The sequence below is a fragment of the Labrus mixtus genome, chromosome 5 (assembly GCF_963584025.1).
Source record: "Labrus mixtus chromosome 5, fLabMix1.1, whole genome shotgun sequence".
In the NCBI taxonomy this organism is placed as follows: domain Eukaryota; kingdom Metazoa; phylum Chordata; class Actinopteri; order Labriformes; family Labridae; genus Labrus; species Labrus mixtus.
Genome location: NC_083616.1, coordinates 14,463,750 through 14,483,079, shown reverse-complemented (window position 1 = coordinate 14,483,079; position 19,330 = coordinate 14,463,750). Strand labels below are relative to the sequence as shown.

At 42.2% G+C, this 19,330-nt stretch overlaps 1 protein-coding gene across 4 annotated transcripts in view; it reads left to right on the top strand.

Annotated features, from left to right (window-relative positions):
* The window catches only part of rtkna (rhotekin a), a 57,006-nt gene extending 37,708 nt beyond the window's left edge, over positions 1 to 19,298 (top strand). For 3 of the 4 annotated variants that reach the window (XM_061037974.1, XM_061037976.1, XM_061037977.1), the window contains exons 2-11: positions 9,455 to 9,716; positions 10,289 to 10,342; positions 11,730 to 11,847; positions 11,950 to 12,174; positions 12,425 to 12,519; positions 13,099 to 13,205; positions 13,407 to 13,538; positions 14,485 to 14,650; positions 14,792 to 14,896; positions 16,419 to 19,298. In XM_061037974.1, the coding sequence (XP_060893957.1) occupies positions 9,455 to 9,716; positions 10,289 to 10,342; positions 11,730 to 11,847; positions 11,950 to 12,174; positions 12,425 to 12,519; positions 13,099 to 13,205; positions 13,407 to 13,538; positions 14,485 to 14,650; positions 14,792 to 14,896; positions 16,419 to 17,131 (1,977 nt within the window). In that variant the 3' untranslated portion in view covers positions 17,132 to 19,298. Of the gene's footprint in view, positions 1 to 9,454; positions 9,717 to 10,288; positions 10,343 to 11,729; positions 11,848 to 11,949; positions 12,175 to 12,424; positions 12,520 to 13,098; positions 13,206 to 13,406; positions 13,539 to 14,484; positions 14,651 to 14,791; positions 14,897 to 15,691; positions 15,789 to 16,418 lie in introns of all 4 variants that reach the window. The other variant, XM_061037978.1, reaches the window with a different exon arrangement.
* The last annotated feature ends 32 nt before the right edge of the window (positions 19,299 to 19,330 follow it).

Below are 19,330 nucleotides of genomic sequence, written 5' to 3'. Positions count from 1 at the left end.
GAAGTGGTCGGCCAGACGTGACAAATGGCCAAGGTTTGTCGTCGTGTTCTTGTCCTCCCCCATAATTACCCGAGGTGTGAAAAAACGTGTCTTACTGAGCACTGTCGATCACCATGACATGTAAACACACATAAGGGTCTGAGAAGAGTCGGAAAAAATATTTTTCAATTCTCTGTCTTTTGGGAACAACATTCTGCCAAATGCTCTGTCCAGCCCTCACACTTAGATCAGCATACGCATCAGAGCCAACAGTTCACACCAAACGACTCTCTTTTAAATTATTAAATGTGTTGGAGACAGAACAGTCTTCAAAAAGTCTAACGCGTAAAATTCCAGCTCACAGTGGAATTCGATGTCAAATCAGAGCTTATTTGCCTCATATGTGTCTTTTAATGTGATTAAATCCCATTTAGTCCATCGCCCCCACTCCGGGATTCACTAGCAGAACGCTCTCATTAAGAGAGATCACAGCGGGCTTTGATCTGGGGCTTAGAAAGACCTGCTTCATACCCGTCTTTTCCCTAAACCCTCCTCTTCTTTCGCTGTGTGGGCTTGTGGCTTACATGGAAAGCTGTCTAATCAGTTAATAATACAGTATCAACTTGTTTTAAAGTCAGCAGTTGAATGTCATCCAGGCCTGCAGTGCACAGCATCCACTGTGCCAGTAAGGTTCACAGACGAGGTTACAATATAGCTGTGTTTATGTTTCTGGAATCATTGAATGCCTCTTGAAGTCCCCGGACTGTCCAGTCTGCCAATTAGTCTCATTAGGGTTTTCTCCATTACGGTTTGCCGAGAAGAGGAAGCTGCTTTGAGACAACTTGTGTCCCTTCTTTGTCTACTTTCTTAACTAAAATATACCACCAAAACCGCCCAAGAACATAATGACTAGCTCACATTTCTTGCAAACACCTTTTGTGTGCAGTGATTCAAACACACTGGTGTCAGCCTTTTATGGTCTTTTATTTTTCATTTCACTTTTACAATCCAGCTTATTATATCCGAATAAGGCATTATTTTGTGTTGTGAACGCAACCCAATTTCTTATTGGTCCTCTCAGAGGTGAGTTGGAATAGAAACAGGAGGGGGGTCCTGCTGATGCTGTTATGAGTGTTTTTGTGAAGTTGCAACTCATAATAAACTACCCTGCAGGTTGAGTGTATACCTATTTTTCCAGCTCGCAGTTATTTATGAGTCTGCTCTGGAACCTGTTCACAGGGTTTCATATCTATACTCCTCTGGCCGGATAGTTATAAGCTGGGAGACCACACACAGTCTAACAGTAGAGATAGTAACACACACACTTCCTGTAACCTAATTATCACCTATACATTGCTTTCAGATGATTCTGCACTTTAATTTGCCTGCTTGCTACTCCTCCCAGCCCCCACTGTGCTACTATATAATAATGCAGACCTAGTGTATTGGGCTGAGTGTGCACAGCCGTGTGAGAGCCATCAAGCTTTAGTGTCTATAAATTGCAGGAGTGATCACTGCTTGGCAGACTCTAGGCTCCCTGTGCTCTCTTGTAGCTCTTAACAATTTGTTTTATAGTTCAAAATTCACTCTACTGTGGCTCTCATCGGGGCCAGCGGCCAAAAAACAACTGTGCACTGATTCACTTGCGTACACTTGTTGGCGTACACTAAGTCCGTCCCCTTTTGCATGTACATAAAACATGATTTAGGGCACATTCACACATGCATGTTTTTTCCTGTATATCGCATTTTCTGCTCTGACTCTGCCCCCTGTGTTCTGGGAACCAGCTGCATTGAAACACACTTCCTTTGTATGAAACCAGCTGGCTGCAAAGTCATTTGGACACATGCTCGCACACACAAGCACAAGTGTGGACAGGCCCTCAGTTACACACACAGTTATCCATGCAAGCCGAGCTTAAACAGTCTCTATTGTCAGCGATAATTGAATGCATAAGCTTGTCAAGAAAGACGGGGGGAGAGTTCGCAGTGTTCCAGCTACAAGGGCGAGCTGGTTGTTGAACTACACAGAAATCACCTCAATAATGACATCAGTGTGTTGGCACCTAGACGTGGGTACACAGGCGCTTTTCGCCATATGAGAGGGCCCTGGAGTGAGTATACTGGCAGAAAACCGACTTGGACTGCTCTGTAGCCGTCTTTGCTATCGTAAAAGGCGTGTGCAAACAGTCCACCCAGTCACTGTTCTACCCCCCTCCTCTCTGTCTTCCATGACCAGTACCAAACCAGTTCCCTTCACTGTTTCCCAAGAGCAGCTGGAGTCTGAGACACTGTAGCAGCGTTGTGTCGTCAAATGGATCATTGTTTTGAGTGGTTTGGTTTGGGGTTGTTGTCTGTTTTCTGTTTTCCTCTGATCCCACTCAAGGCTATGTGTTCTGTAAATCATTTTATATATTATTTTTTTCTAAATATGTGCTGCTGGATGTTTCTGTGGCTAGTTACCCTATTCACACAGCTGCATTTTCTCTGACAGCCCAAGTGCTGTTCTTATGTTACACTGCTGTTTTAAAGGTTGGAAATTGTATAAATTAAGGATGTTTGACAAATAATTATCATCACTGCTTCTTATTTGATTAGTAATTGACAAAACAATGAACAGAAAAAAAAACTAGTCAACATTAGCAAATATTTTAAGTGAAACATGTTCTCGACATGGTCAGCAAAAGGCTAACTCAATCAGTATGCCACTTACTACATAATATTTACATTCGTTAGCTAGGACATGACTGGAAGCTCTATTAGCCTACTGTTTGGTCTTATTATATCATACAATAGGAAAGACACAAACTCATAATTCCCTTTTGTAATATGAGACAGTAGATTAAACATAAAGTGCTTAGGTGAACTTCTTAGCTCACATACGTTAGCTGGGAATTGACGTCCTTGCTAACATTACTTCCTAGCTAATGTAATGTTTGCTGAAAGTGGTTGAATGCTAGCTTTACTACTGTAAATGTGTAATGGGTTATCAAATATGTTTTTACATATTGAAATACATCCTGATGTCAATCCAGATTTGAGAGTATCTACATTCATACTTACAACCTGAGACATCATAGACTGAGTTTAGGAATGAGTTTAATAGTGGCTTGTGTTACTGTCAGTCTCTTAATGTGACTATTGCCCTCTCCATTTCGTCTATTCACCCATATTAAATCCATTTGTCTTTCTCCATCATTCTTCATATGATATGGCATCTTCATTCTCACATTTCAATCTCTCACACACTCTAACCCTCTTTCAGCTCATTTGCCATCGATTTTTCTTCTTCTCTTCATTTATCTTTTACTCTTTCTTGCACTCTCAGCTGATCTGTCCACCCTTCACTGCAGTCAGGCTCTTTGTGTAGGGGGAGGAAGGGGGGGGGGAGAGTATGAGAGAAAGTAGCGGAAGAGGGTGGAGAGGAAGGCGCGGCACATAGTTGTGGCGAGCTAATTGAAAGCCAGAAGTTTGGTCAGTAAAGTCCCAACGTATGGGAGTGGTCAGGAATTTGCAATTGTTGGATATGTTTGCTTGTGTGAGAAATAGAGATGGAGTGTGTGTTAATGATCCTATCTGTGGCTGTGAAGATTGACAGATTGTACAAGTCATTGGGACAGTGTGAGATTGTTTATTTGTCTGCTATTTTTCTGAGTGAATGAGTGGAAAAGACTTTTGTCTTTTTTGTCTGAACGTGTTTTATCCCTGCTGCTGTTTTTTTCCACAGTTGTCCTCTCGCTTCTTTCTCTTTTTTTCATACCCTATCTGTCCAAAAAGCTTTTGTATCGGCTCAGTCAGCTGGGTCCTCTTATCTGATCACAAAAAAAAAAATTAAGCGACAGATAAAAGGAAAAAGTGTAACAGTTGTATAGTGGTTAGAGAAACCAGCCCTTAACTAGAGCAATTCTGATCTCATTATAGAGGGAAAATGAGCTGAAGACAACTTCTCCACTGGTAATAATATTGATGCAAAACATCTACTGTCTATATGCACGTTTCTTTAGATGCACAGCACACAGCTTGTGTCTGTTAGTGCTACATAAACACTTATGACTTGTCAAATGAGCTAGGATAACAAATAGGTTCAGCCGTGCTTGCAGCTCTTTAGTGTGTAAGGCTGTGCTTTAACATGGCTGTGGTTCTTGTAAATGCTAACGTTAGCATGCTAAGATCCTCACAATGATGCACTGATGTTTAAGTGGTTTATTTTTCTCTGAGATTAGCAAGTTAGCATGTTGTTACAGTAATTAGCACTGAAAGTACAGCTGAGGCTGAAAGAAAGTTCATTGGTAATAATTGGTAAAAAGTCAGTGGGCATGAAAACAAGACCAATAATCCTGAGGGGAACATGAATATCTGAACTAAATCTCATGTTAAAAGTTATTGAGATAATAGTTTTAAATAAAGAAGAAGGTGGTGTAAAGAAGAAGAAGTCAGTAATAGTCTCTTGTAATGTGTATACAAAAATGTTCTCACTCAGTGTGTTTAAACCTGTCTGTGTGTTAAACCTCACTCCATGGACTTACTCCGCGCCGTAACTGCAGCCGTCTGGTCTGCTCAGGGATGATGGTCACAGGTCAAGGGGTCAGCGATCTGAACAGGAAAGCCCACTCGTGCAGAACAACACATCGTAAACAAACCATTACACACCATCTGCGGCGGCGTCAAATCCCCGACCGGCATGTGTATGTTTGTGTAGCTGTGTGTGTTAGTGTCTCTGAGATCACACCCTCAGACACAAAAGTGAGGATCAACACACACACACACAGACACACACACACAGCCAGACGGGGATAGAGAGGTGACAGAGGAACTGACCATCTGGGATCTAATGTGGCATCAAATGACCTGCTGAAAGGTCACGTTTGTGAGGCTTTCGAAGTGTGCTTTATGTTTGAGGAAAAGAAAATGTCCATTTTATTTTTTTAATAGAAAATAGTAGATGTAGATTTATTGCAGGAATCTTAGTTTTTAGTCTTAACGTTGATTTAAAAGTTGTGTTTATGCAAAGGCAGGCCGCTTTACATGCACACAGATTTTTTGTCTTGCTCAATGACACTATCTCAAACTATCTGACACATGTCTTAAGTGTGGGTGCGTGGTAACTGTCATGTTTAAGCAAGACAGTTGATCTTAACTCAGAAGTCTTTTTCAAGGTTTATTAAGTTAATATGACATTTTTTGTCTTTAGCCATTAGTGCGGTTGTCAAATTTCAGATACATTTAATATGTCCTCTCTTCTTTCTTTCTCGGACACACCATTTCTAGCAATTATTTCCACTTACGCAGCTCTATGCTTTATTACCTTGACAGCCAATTTGTTCACAACCTACCACCTCTCATGCTCTTGCCAAATCTCTGGCTCTTCATTTTCTGATTGCCACCTCTTTTCTGCCACTTATTTCTGCGTCCTTCCTATCATCCTTATCGTCTCTCGCAAGTCCAGCTCCTTCATCTACCTCCCTCTGCCTTGTCCTCCCCCCTCCTTTTCCCTTCATATAACATGCTCCTCTCTTGACATCCAGTGCTTTCTCTTTCTCTTCTCCCACTCACTGCTCGATTATTTTCCTCTAGCTGCCTCTTGCACTCTATTGAGACCTTTCGCCCTGTCAAAGTGAATCTCCTCCTCTCTTCTCTTGGTACCCCTCTCCTCTTGTTCCCTCTTGTCTCTGTAAGCACCACCTCCCTTCTCTGTCTCTGCTTGATACTCAACATGCACTGCACCCTGTCTTCAATCCACCCTTCCTTCACCCTCTGTCTGGCTGCACTGCCACTAGCTCAGGGAGGCGGCCTCTCTGGCAATGCCCACTGGTCTAACACCTGCCACTGTGAACACACACTGAGAGGGACTCACTGTGACTGTGTGTGTGTGTGTGTGTGTGTGTGTGTGTGTGTGTGTGTGTGTGTGTGTGTGTGTGTGTGTGTGTGTGTGTGTGTGTGTGTGTGTGTGTGTGTGTGTGTGTGTGTGTGTGTGTGTGTGTGTGTGTGTGTGTGTTACGCTGTAATGACAGTTGTTGTTGCATGTACGTAAGCCTGTCTGACTTTCCCTGACTGTGAGTGTTTGTGTCAGCTTGTTTTGCTGTTGTTAGCCGTGACATCCACACAGACTTGTGGATTAGATTTGGACCGAGGCCGCTCGGCTTCTATTCTGAGATCCCCAAAAGGAGAAGCCTGTTAATTTAGCTGCTAAAAATACAGGACCTCCTCCTGGCAGGTCAATCTAAGACCCACTGCACAGAACTGGACTGTGGTGACAGCTCCTTCACTCGGTGTATGTGTGTGTGCTGTATGTGTGTGCTGTATATATGTGTGTATGTGCATTTCTTCAAAGTTGGCTGGCCTGCCTCCGGCTCAGTGGTGCATGAAGCGTGGTTTGTGGAGCCGCTTTCGGCACAGACGTAAGGACACAGCCTAGGCCGACTCCTGTTTCTCTCTTTCTCATCACGTCATGATTCTTATTTCCCTTTCTTTGTTCAAGTTTATCACTTAAAACTATGAGACTTGTTCTGATCGACAAATCGCTAACAACAAGACAATAAATGGCTCCAAAAACAAAGATGAACTGAACTAATTTAACCAGTCAAAGTGTTGTTTTTACATTACTTCTCTGTAATGACTTTTTTTATGAAACAAATAAAGTTAATACATATACTGATGCCTCTTTATGACCTTCAAAAGCAAAAGAGACCATCACGACCAGAATGACTAAATATCTATTATAATGTATCATGATTGTAAACTCAAGGCAAGGTGACGTACAGCACACTCCAGAAACAGAATTTTTGTCAACATTTATTACAGCTTAAATTCTCAATAAGTGATAAATTGGCAGTTAAAAACAGCAGGATGATTTTTAGAAAACACCTCTTAGGGATGCATGTAGCCTATTTGATAGTGCACACGCCCCATGTACGGAGGCTATCGTCCTCCAAGCTGGTGGCCAGGTTTCAAATCCGACCTCTTGCTCCTTTCTGGCATGTCTTTCCCCACTCTCTCTCTCTGACTCTATCCACTGTCCTGTCTCTAAAATAAAGGCATAAAAAAACATAAAAAGTAATTGTTTATTTACTGTATCTTGTCTACCCACCCTGGAGGTAGGACGTGTGTAGTATAAAAGATGTTGCACTCAAAGCAGGGGACTTTATATTTTCATTGTTAAATGTCTAAGCGCAGGAGTTTCTAACCACGGGCTACTTATTGTCAAATCTGTGATTAGGAAGCATGCAGACTGTGAACTGATTCTCCTAAAGTATTTACTGCATTAAAGAAAAGGAGGAAGGCTTTGATGTTTATTTTCCTCATCTCCTTTTCTTCCATGGTTAGTTAGAACTACGTAAATACTCAGACACTCAGTATTGACCTTTAAAATCCCTAACCTGCTCCTGGCAGACGTCCAGTAGTCTGTTGCTGTCATTATTTCTCCTTTCTCTCCCTTTTCACTCGGTCAGTGCTTATTTAATAACAGGCTTATGTGTGAAGCAAAATCCTCCACAGTGTTGCTTTAAAATGACTCCAGACTGATCATTATCTCCATCAGTATAAATACACTCAGTCATGCTGTTATTTTATCTTGACGATTCTTCCCTTCTGCAGTGTTTCTGGGGAGATATCCTCAGACAATCACCTTTATCCCATTAAATGTAACATGTTATTGTAGAAAGTCAGACTGTAATCCATGTCAGACTATTACTGACAGTATTTCACGTTTTATTGGTTGGAGTGGGAAACCAAGCCTCTGATTTTCAACGTGTTATTCTCAGCTGTGAGTGTATCTTTCACCACCATGCAGAGCAAATTAGTATTGTTTCTCACGAGGCAAATTGGTTTTTCCATGCATGGGTTAATCAGAAACTTCATTTTGAAGTGTATGGCCAATGGAGAATCAGTGGGACTAGGATGCATGCTAACACAGAGACAGGTAGAAAGAAGACAAAGAGGGTGTGGAGGAGAAAGAAGAGAAGCCGATTGAGGACAGTGAAGTGGAACGGATGGTGTGTGAGAGACGGCGGAAGAAAATGAGCAGGCAAAGTATAAAAGCTTAAATCACGAAGAATAAAAAATTCATAAGAATCAGGCAGGGGGGGGGGGGGGGGGAGGAGATAAATGAGAAATACAAATGTAGAGGAGGGTAAGGTGCATTCATCAGGCAGGGAAGAAGGGCAAAGGGGGCATTAGAGATTATTTGTGAAGAGAGAGCGAGCTTGTTAATGTATTTAGCACACATTCACACTTCACACACACTCCTGCAGTCCCTGTTTGTTCATTCATTCATTCTGAACACCAAGAATTTGTTTCACCATTTCTTTAAAGACTACCTTACTCATCGAGATTCTGTGGTTTGACGTAATTTATGTGCAAATGCATGATTCAAAGGTTTTTTTAGCTCAAAAAAAATGAAGCCCCGGCACCGACAGTCAAGGTCAAGCCGGCTTTGCTTGTGCTGCTCTTTGTTTGATTCTTTCATCCATTTGTGCTCTCTCAACCCTCTCACCTCACATGTTAGCGCTTTCTCTCTCTCTCCCTTTCTAATGTTTGAAGTTCATGCATATGGTGTTTTCATTCTGCTTACACAGTGAACAGGGGCTTAGAAGTTTGTTTAAAATTTGGACAGCATCAGCAGAGACAGTGCTAGGATTGAGAAACCTTTACTGACTGTGAGTTTATCTGTGTGTGTGTGTGTGTGTGTGTGTGTGTGTGTGTGTGTGTGTGTGTGTGTGTGTGTGTGTGTGTGTGTGTGTGTGTGTGTGTGTGTGTGTGTGTGTGTGTGTGTGTGTGTGTGTGTGTCTGTGTGTCTGTGTGTTCCCCTGCAGAAGTGTAAAGATAATTTTTTTTTAATCACTAGCAGGATGTTTTTCTTTCCCCAGATCAGCCAGGTCATATTACACTTAATGATATTTCATTTTTCCTTCGAGAGAGAACGGCTCAAAGAAAGTGGCAAGAAGGCGCTAAGTGTGTTTGTCTGCATGTGTGTGTCTGAGCTGCAGAGGTCAACTGTTTGATAGCCTTATACTCTTGACAATTGCTTCTCACTCTGTGTCTGTGAAGGGAATACGTTTGCACTAAATCATTCAGTATCTGCATGTCTGCTCAGCAGGGGGTGGGCTTGGCTGCAAGAGGGCAAAAGGTTGAGTGTTTGAATATTGTCTATGCTGCCACTAACACACACACACACACACACACACACACATACACACACACACACACACACACTACACTGAACCCAGACTCCTTACCGCATTTAGACACACCTCAAATCACTCCATAAGACACATGTAATATACTGAAGAAGTTCAGCCTCCCTAAGCATTGTCTTGTCTTTTACTTTAATTCGAGTCAGTCCTTCTTTGCATCGCTATCTGTAAAAGAAGTAATGTTTCAAATTTAGATTTCTGAATTCCCCCTTATCCATTATCTAATAATGTAATAATAATATTCATGTCCCTTACACACTTTCTTTCTCCCTCCTCTTCTCACAGGACAGCGACATCCAGAAGAAGATCGACCATGAGATCCGGATGCGCGACGGGGCCTGCAAGCTGCTGGCGGCCTGCTCCCAGAAAGATCAGACACTGGAGGCGGCGAAGAGCCTTCAGACCTGCAGCACTCGAATCATGGCCTACATGTCAGAACTGCAGAGGATGAAGGAGGCGCAGGTCATGCAGAAAGTCCCGCGGAGGTCATCGGATGCAGGGCCGATGGATGACAGACTCCCGTGCAAAGGAAAAGTGGCCATATCAGGTAAGTTCAAATAAATGTTTGGAAGTGTGGAAGAGGGGTTTATGTGTGTGTGGAATACATTATAGGGAACATTTTTTGTAGGAAATTGCAAATAATTTGTCATGTATTGGTCGAGATGTGGAATCGTTGTGGTCCCATTAGTCCCTCTTGCTCCAGTTTCCTTTCTCTATTAGAGGATGTGTCACTTTCTCTTTATTGACTGCTGAATGCGATGCCAGTTGCTATATGAGAGAGGGCAGTAAAGATGAATGATAATAGTAATCTGCTTGTATCACACATGCTTGCTTTGCATGGAGATCATTTACACCAGGGTGCAAAACAACGGGGTGAAGGGTTTTTTATTCCAAGCGGTTTTTTTTGGCACGCGATGAGAAGGTAAAAAATAATGGTATGTAAGACTGCGAGCAGCTGGAGAGCAACTCACACACACTAACAGTCAGTAATTAGCTTTGGACAGTCAGAGTCTGAAACCAACATGAACACACACACACATAGATACACACACGTATCAGTCAGATAGTTAGTGTGATTAACATTTTTGTGGTTTAATCCCCTGCCTGTTGTCATTACAGATCTTCGGATCCCTCTCATGTGGAAAGACACGGAGTACTTCAAGAACAAAGGCGGTGAGTATCCGAGGCTGTAGGTGTGTGAAGAAATTCATTCATTGGTTATTAAAGATTAATGCCTTTAGGATTTGTTAATGGTTTGCGCCGACTGAAGGTGGGAAGTGGCTTCACACAGTTATCAAATAGATAATTCACACCATGGAGTGTTTAAAGCTTTGCATAATCACAGGGTTTAGTGTGAGATCCTCCATGAATGAAGAACAAGAATAATCTTTTTTCATTAGCTAGAGAATAATACCCTGCTTTAGACTTTTTGTTTCGTATTTTAGGAATATCCTTACCCATGAAACTGAGCAGACATGCTGTTCATTTAAGAAAATTAATCTATTCCTTGCTATGTCCATAGCTTAGTCCCTGGAACTGATTACTTCAATCTGTTGCAGCTTTGCCAGAATTCTCCACAATTTACAGGGATGAATTTCTTCAGACATGTGAAACTCCTGGCAGCACAACCAGACCCACTGTTCAGTCCTGCTGGCTTTGCCTTCTGGCTCTGAGCAGCACACAGGTGCTGAACTGGGTCATTACTAGTAGTACACCACCCCACCCCCCAAGTATTCAGCTAGAGCTTATTCAAACACTATAATGTCATTTCAATGCTGCACTGACAATATATCAAAGGAAATCTTTACATTGACTATTTGCCATCCCACCTCATCTCGGTAGAGTCAATGTGGGTTAACACTCGGCCCTTCATTTACCGGTCCCAGTGCTCATTCCCTCCCTTGGCAACTTGATTGGAATTAATCTGCATGACCCGTGCATATAAATGAACCCAGGAGACAGGTAGGAGACTCCTAACAAAGCTTAATGAGGCTGTTAGTCAAGGTCATTAAGCACACCGAGCGCATAAACCGAGCCCCGGAGGCGAAGAGGAGCGAAGCATGTTCCTGTCTCACACGTCCAATCATGTTTACAGCGTTGAGCTCATACTTGGAATAATATGTCTGAATACTAAACTATACACAAGGAAGCACATGAGTAGGAGCAAGAACACCTCTCTCAGCCTTTTTAGCCGTAACCTTGAATTTGATGAGCGACTGAAGAACATGTAGAAGACAAACGCACAACAACAAAGGAAAGGCTTCACTGTTTATATGACAACAATCAAAGCAATAGTTTGCACAGCAGCCCTTGGTCACAGTGAAGCATACCCAAAAAGTAAAACACTTTTGTATTTCTATCTGATAGTTTCTTTACAGCTGATAAAGAAAGAAATGATATTTGTTACCCAGATTGGTAAAAACAGATACCTTAAAGGTTGCGTATGATCATATAATTTACCCAAAATAAGATTGAAAGGTTGTTGTCATGTCTCATAAATGTGGTGTTTGACAATTTTTTCCTCTTTTTGTTCTGTCTTTCCAAAATGTGTTCGGTGTAGAGCTTCACAGATGTGCGGTGTTCTGCCTGCTGCAGCTTGGGGGAGAGATCTTTGACACAGAAATGGTGATCGTGGACCGGACGCTCACAGATATTTGTTTTGACAACACCATAGTATTGTAAGTTCTTTGTCTGCCCAATGGCTGAAAACACATACCAAAACTCCAATACAGCCAGTGATAATAGTTGTATAAAAACCGCCGTGTGTCTCCCTTTGGCAGTAATGAAGCCAGTCCAGGTTTTGACCTGCGTGTTGAGCTGTACAGCTGCTGCTCCGAGGACGACTACTCAGCAGGGAGCACGCCGAGGAAACTAGCCAGTAAACTGAGCTCCTCACTGGGGCGATCGGCCGGAAAGAAGTTGAGGGCGGCCATGGAGCCAGGACCTTGTAGTCCTGTTAGTAATGGAGGGGCAACTCCTCTCCTGCTGCCTGTTCCCTCTGTACCGTAAGTTTAAAATATCAATTGTTAAAATTTTATAACAGATAAACATTGACTAGAGGGATATTTGCTGCTTATGCATCAAATGGATATTATGTTTGTTTTAGTTTGGTGACATTTGTTTATGTTAAACTTTTTATATGCTTCATTTTTTTTTTATCACGACAGGACTATTCCTTGTAAAATGAACACTGTATACAAATATTTATCTATTTTTGAAGCCTAAATTTCTCTCCTCTCTCTCGTGTTTTGCCAGCGGCCCCAAGTACCACCTCTTAGCTCATACCACCCTGTCACTGTCACATGCCCAGGACAGCTTTCGCACTCACGACCTCACCATCTCAGGCAATGGTGAGTGGCAACCTTCATCAATCTGTCTCCTCACCATCTTCGCCTCTCCTCTGCCAAATCCGCCATCTGTCTTTTATTTGCGCCTCTCTCACTCGTCACTGTCTCTCTTCTCCTCCCTGCATTCCAATAATTTCCCCTAAACTAAGCCGTACCGTCTGTGCGTCTTCCCCTTCCTTCCTTCCTCCCCATGTTCTCTGACAGGCAGCCATTGTCAAGGTCACAGCCATAACGGCTGTGATTGTGAGGTGGCTGCTGTGTAAAGCTGTAATGATTCGAGCTAACAAGGGGCCCAGACCTCAGACAGACTGGCCCCTAGTGTTTTATTCATTGGCCCTTCAGCCTGCTGTAAACTTTCATTGCTGCACTTCATGACACTCTCTGCAGCTGCCGGTCTTTTACACCCCTGTGCCTTGTTTTGTGTGATAAAGGGGGTCAGTTAGACGCAGAGAGTGTGCAAATGTGCATGTGGATGTGTTTGGATGCATGTGGCCATACATGTTTGTGTGTGAGTTTTCACGTGGGATAGTTTGAATTATTCATGCTGTTTATTTTTGCCCATCCGTCTCCCTCTTCCTGCAGAGGAGTGTTCCTATTGGCTGCCTCTCTATGGCAGTATGTGTTGCCGCCTGGCAGCTCAGCCACACTGCATGACCCAACAGATGATGAGTGGATGTTTGAAAGTGAAGGTAAGTTGGCACTTGTATTTAGGCCTTTAACAGGAAGACTATTCCTCTCAAGGTTTCTGTAGTTTTTGGCTGTTTTCCTGGTTTATTTCAGTCGTCTTCTCCTCCTCCTCCACTTCCCTCCTCCTTTTCTCATGCTGCCATCTCTTTCTGTGTTTCTTTCCTGTGTTTCACTCATATTTGATATTTTTCTTCACCTTGCAGCAGTTGGGAGGTGACCCTCAGAGTTGGACTAAAGTGTACGCCGTCCTAAAAGGAACAAGCCTTTTCTGCTACCACCAGCAAGAAGATGTGGAGGCCAATGTAGAGCCGGCTTGCACCATTGCCATAAACAAGGTCAGCAAAGGAATCACATAAAAACTGGGCCTGATCTCCAGAGGGTGATTCACCCCATACAGCTGTGTTGATTTTGGTAATGCCCCGGGTGTAGGTGTCATAGATGGTAAGGAATAGTGAGTTTGGAAGGCTGCCAGTTTGAATTGTGAGCCAAAAAGGCAACAAAGAAAAAGAAGAATGAGTTATTTTCTTGTTTTCAAGGTGCTCTTGCACTGTGTATGTAGCACTCATTTGCCCCAGAAGAGCAGAAAAGTGTGTTTTTGTTGCTCAGCCTAGGTTTAACTGTGTAATTGTTCAGAGAGAGTAGAAAAGAACATGCATGTCTTGAGAGGAAACGTCTCCAAAGATTTCAATATTGAATCTGTTCAGTAGTTTCTATACGACATTGCATTCAGCCTCATCCGATCAGGAATCATCCCCTCGTTTTTTGAGGCACTTAAGTAAAAAAGAGCCAGTCAGCCGGTCAGGTTCTTGATCATTTCACAGTCAAATGCCTGTGTAGGCTTCTCAGTCCTTTCGTTGTGATTCATTCAGCTCTTTGTAGCCTGAGCTCCTGAGCTCACAGCTGATCCGAAGCCAAGTCAGTCAGATCAGATCAGGTCTTTTTAAGGATGTAACTTTTCCTTCAGAGGACGAAAGGAGGGAGAGATGGAACGACACTGCCACCTAGTGCTCACAAAGAGATCAGACACGTGGAGTAGAGGTGGGAATTGGGAGTCTGCACCTTTTGTTGGATAATTGCTGAAGGGAAATGGTTTGGAAGAGGAATAATTAGCAGCTTTATTAGTCAGGGCTTACTTTCACTGGGGACTCACAATTACAATTTCTGTAATGATTACTTGTTGCAGCACATCATTTTGTTCATTCAGGAGCACTGGCATTCATACCTAATTGTAGTAATTTTGTAGTAAATGACTGTATTCTCTGTCACACGCTCTCTTTTCAGGAGACCAGAATACGCGCATCAGAGAAGGACCCTCACAGTAAAGTTCAGAATATCTGTATCAGTAACCATTACGGGGGTGAGGAGGTCACACACACTCTCACCACAGACAGCCGTGAGGACACACACCGGTGGATGGAGGCCTTTTGGCAACATTTCTATGACATGAGTAAGTACTTGTTATACTGTAATACAATAAGGTGTCTTATATACCCATTGAAACAATTTCAGGTACATATACTGTGCAATATTCATCATCTGGAGCTTTTTCTAATGCTTTGTATAGTAACAGTTTGTCTTGATAATACAGGCCTATGGAAGCAGTGCTGTGATGACTTAATGAAAATTGAACTGCCATCCCCGAGGAAACCGGCTCCTCTCACACCAAAACAAGGCTCACTCTATCATGAAATGGGTAAGAACTCTATCTTATTATAAAAATTGAAAAAGCAAAAAATTATAGGATACAATTTGATGCAATAATTACAATAATACGTATGATATGATACGATACGGACCATATCCTGTTATAATCACTTTGATTTGATAGCTGCATACATATTGCTGCGTCTACAGTAATGTTCATGTAAAAAATACAAAAAAATAAATAAATAAAACAGAATAAATACATAAGAAATGGGTGGGGGTTGGGGGGGTGGGTCGGTGTCAGTGAAAGAAGCCACTGTGCTTGCACTGCATGTGACTGTGTGTAGCTTTTTTTCTTCGGTCCACGTGCATGATGCTTTCAAAATAAAATTTTCCTCTCTGATATCTCAAACTCACGCTCTGCTTTACGTCTGGGTTCTATAGGTAGAATGACACGCTGACTTGCTCTCTGTTCTTGTTTCTCTGTCCCTCTCTGTCCCTTCCTATTTTCCTCATGGGTCCTGAATCCATCACTCCTTGGATGACTCTTCTAACTATCTTTCTTTATTATTTCTTTTTCTCCTCGTTTATTATTCATTATTAATGACACCCTTTTCATTAACTCTTACATTTAATCTTTTACTGGTTTAATACTGGTTTAATTTTGTTTATCCTTGAACATTTGTTCTCTCATCACTTCCTAACACACATCCACCCTTATTGATTTTCTTTCATAAACATCAACACACACAAAACTAAATTTAACCTGTTGCAAACCTGCTATCCTCTCCATTCTGTCTCTCTCGCTCCTTTCCTCTTGGTTTTTCCTAACCCGCACTGGCAGCCCCTCTTGCCACTCCCTCCTGTGAGGGTCTTCTGCTGCAGGAAAACGCTGTGTCTGCTGAGATTCGTGCACTGCTCTCGTCCTATTACAACGACAGGTGAAGTAACAGGACTAGGGTTTCGTATAAACCATCAGAGTAAATATTGCAGTCCAGAATATACTGCATATCCAGGATCAGCCTAGTATGGCTGATATTTATTGATAATGCAGTATAAAATGGAATATTTTTGGCCTTCATCAGTTAACATTGTTGAAAACAAAATCTGCATGGAACACTTTTAATCATTTTCTAATTTTTCTAAGTTTTAGAATAATACACAGGTAAGCACAATCAAAATGTCTTAACGCTTCTTATTTGTCTGCATATTTCCACATGAATGAAAAGATACATTTCAAATGAACTTCACATGAATTTCAAACGTGTCTCCATCCAACCTCATTGTAAGCTCTCACTGAGATCGAAGTATACCTCCATTTTTTCTCTGGAAACACATCTGCCCATGACATTAAGAATTGGCAAGAAACAAACACTTGAATCAATTTCAGGTTATGACTAAATAATTCAATCGTTTTCAGATTTTAAGGACTCAATTCAAAAAGAAACCCAGATCTCAGATCTAGGCAGTCCAATTGTTTAAATGTATCAAATTCAAATCCTAACAGAGAAGACAGTATGAGAGCCCGTATCACACAGCAGTTTTTGATGATTTTTGCCTCTCTCCTGCAGTTATTGAGTCATCTGATGACCTCAGCAGCACTGTCTCAGACATCCTGGCTCGGAGGATGCAGGAGCTGGAATTGCGCAGCCAGCTGGGCACCTCCCCAACCTGGATGTCTGTGTTTGAGGAGAGCAACACTAAGAGCGCTGGCCCACCCCGTCCCTGTACCTCACACCTCTCTGGCTACAGCCCCTGCTCCCCTCATCGCCTGCCCCGCAGCCCCTGCTCCCCCCATCGCTGCCCACAGCTGTCTCTGCTGTCCTCGGATGCAAGCCTAACCGACAGCGAGAGCCTCTCCAGCACAAGTCCCTGCTCCCAGCACCGCGGCTGGCCCCAGCAAACCTCAAACTTCTCCCTCCTGTCATCGTCCCCCTCCCGTCTGAGGCCTCGCACTCTGTCCCTGGATGCTAAGCTCAGCACCTTGCGAGGGAGGGGGTACGGAGGAGGTGGGACCTTTCAGTGCCCCTGCCAGCCTCCTCCTTCTTCGCTGCTGAACCCGCTCCCCATCTCCTCGCGTTCTCCTCGGTCACAACGCATCACGCAGACCACGCTCTCCTGCTCCAGCTCCACCTCCAGCAACAGCTCAAGTAACAGCGAGGGCAGCCACAGCCCTGAGTCCTCAGAGGGAGCACCGTTCTCAAGGCCATCTCCGGCTCGGCGCAGCCTCCGGTCGCTCAGGGCCCGACTTGACCCTCGCAACTGGCTCCAAAGTCAGGTGTGAACTTGTCCTGCCTGACCAGACATTTAACTCCAGCCTTAGGGTAACACTGCTCATTAAAGCATGGTTTAACTGGCTTAACACATGTGAACCAACCTCAGGCTATCAAGCACAGCCCTGAGGAGGATAAGCTGCCTCTAACCTGCCTCCTGCTGGAGGTTGGATCATTGAAGACCTTCCTGGGGCTAACTGGAATGTCTTCGAACAGAAAAGACAGGTGACAATCACTGCAGGAGACACTTTTTAAAAGATGGTCCAAAACTAAATGGGAGGTACTCTGCACGCTTTGAATAATTATGGTTATGCTGCTTTGGAGAAAGCGATGCTACGAACTAAGGATATCCCCTGATAAACACATAACTCTAGGCCTACTGTCCGTCCTTGGACTCTGATTCCCAGACTATAAAACGTTTATTTTTTCCTCTGCATCAGCCATCCTAGCCACTGAGACAATATTTTAAGGTCATCTCTATTAATGCACTAGTAATGTTTCGACTGGTTGGTGTTTTATAACTAAAGGTTTACTGTGCTGTGCTATGAAAGCCAGTGAGCATGTGGCAAGATGGAACAAACGGTATAATAAGTCAAGAAAAATGGGAAGGGTTGTCGTCTGTTGCCTGTACTGTGATCTACTTCAGTGTACGTTTCTAATTATTTTAAAACAGATTATGTTTGTGGTTTAACTGAAATTACTATGCACACACTTTTGTTTTGTTTTTCTTTGCATGATTTGACTTACAGTTAAAATGTTGAACTGCTTGAGATCATTTCAGCAATGAATCTGGTGAAAGCTTCACTTTATGCAAGTGCTCATACATACTGTAATGGTTATTACTGTGATCTCTTCAGGGTAAAAAAAAAAAAATCTGTGTTTTGGTCTTAATCTTTACACATTTATCTGCAGGGTTTGAACGGGCCTCTGTCCACCTGGTTAAAAAAGATATAGAACAAAGTGCAGAATAAGTTGGAACTAACAAAGTCGTGATTGCTAATTTAAAAAAGTTACACTTATAATTCTGTCACATTGCCTCTCTGCAACGATGTTGAAAATCAAGCAAAAGTCATTTGAAACAGTAAATATGGAGCACAGAAGCATCTTAAAATGACTCTGTGGTGGCTGATTTCTGGTCATCTTTCTATAAGATTAACTTTCAACCATAGTCAATGATAAGTAATAATATAAAGATCAACTATAAAAATAGTTGTTGTGTAAAATCAAATATTGTAGGGGAGTTGGTATCCCTGTCAGAGCAGTAAAAACTAGAGCCCGACCGATTAATCAGCCAGCCGATAATATCGGCCGATATTAGCATATCCAGTGACTATCGGCATCGACTAATTTTATCACAGATATGTGCCGTTATTACTAGATTTATTCACCAGTCAAATAACATTTCATTTGAGTATCATTGTATTTCAGTAGCAGTTCTCTGTCACCAGCAGAGGGCGCTATATGGATTACAACCTTACAACACGTACTATCATCCTCCAGAGTGTAAAGCCGTGATGAACGTACATGCACAGTTACTTTCCAGTTGAGTGATTATCTTGTCTTCATTATAAATATTTTCCACAAGTGTTTGATAACTGCATTTGAGGGAACAACGTAATAAAAATGTATCTATATCTATCTCTACAGATCAAACATAGATCAAATAAATATATCGCCGGATATATCGGTATCTGATGTTTTTTCTCCCCAATATCGATATTGTCCCAAATAAATCTTATCGGTCGGGCCCTAGTAAAAAGTTCTTCTTCTGTGTTTTTTTGTTTACTGTGGATTTAATTTGGAAAGTTTCCCTTTTGAAGCTCTCAGATCTCTTTTTTACTAGGAATTAAAAACTGTCAAATGTTTGAAAAACAGCATTTTTACTGTAAAATTAATTTTTATAAGTTAACAAAAACACCTCTTCTCCATGTCTTTTGTTACATTCTTGATTTTGTTGTAAATGCAGCTATATTGATACCAGATTGTTAACAGATGATGTGTACATCTTTAACTGTTACCAATAGAAAACATGTCATGTTATAACCTTGGAAGAGTGCCCGATGCTAAAGCAGACTTTGTGTTCTGCATGTGCACCGTCCCAGAAAAGGAACACAAATGAGAAAATCTTGTGTACAAATAATATAACGTAAATTCTAATAAATGTTTTATCATTGAAAAGATGACTCTTTTTATTCTTCACATGATTACAT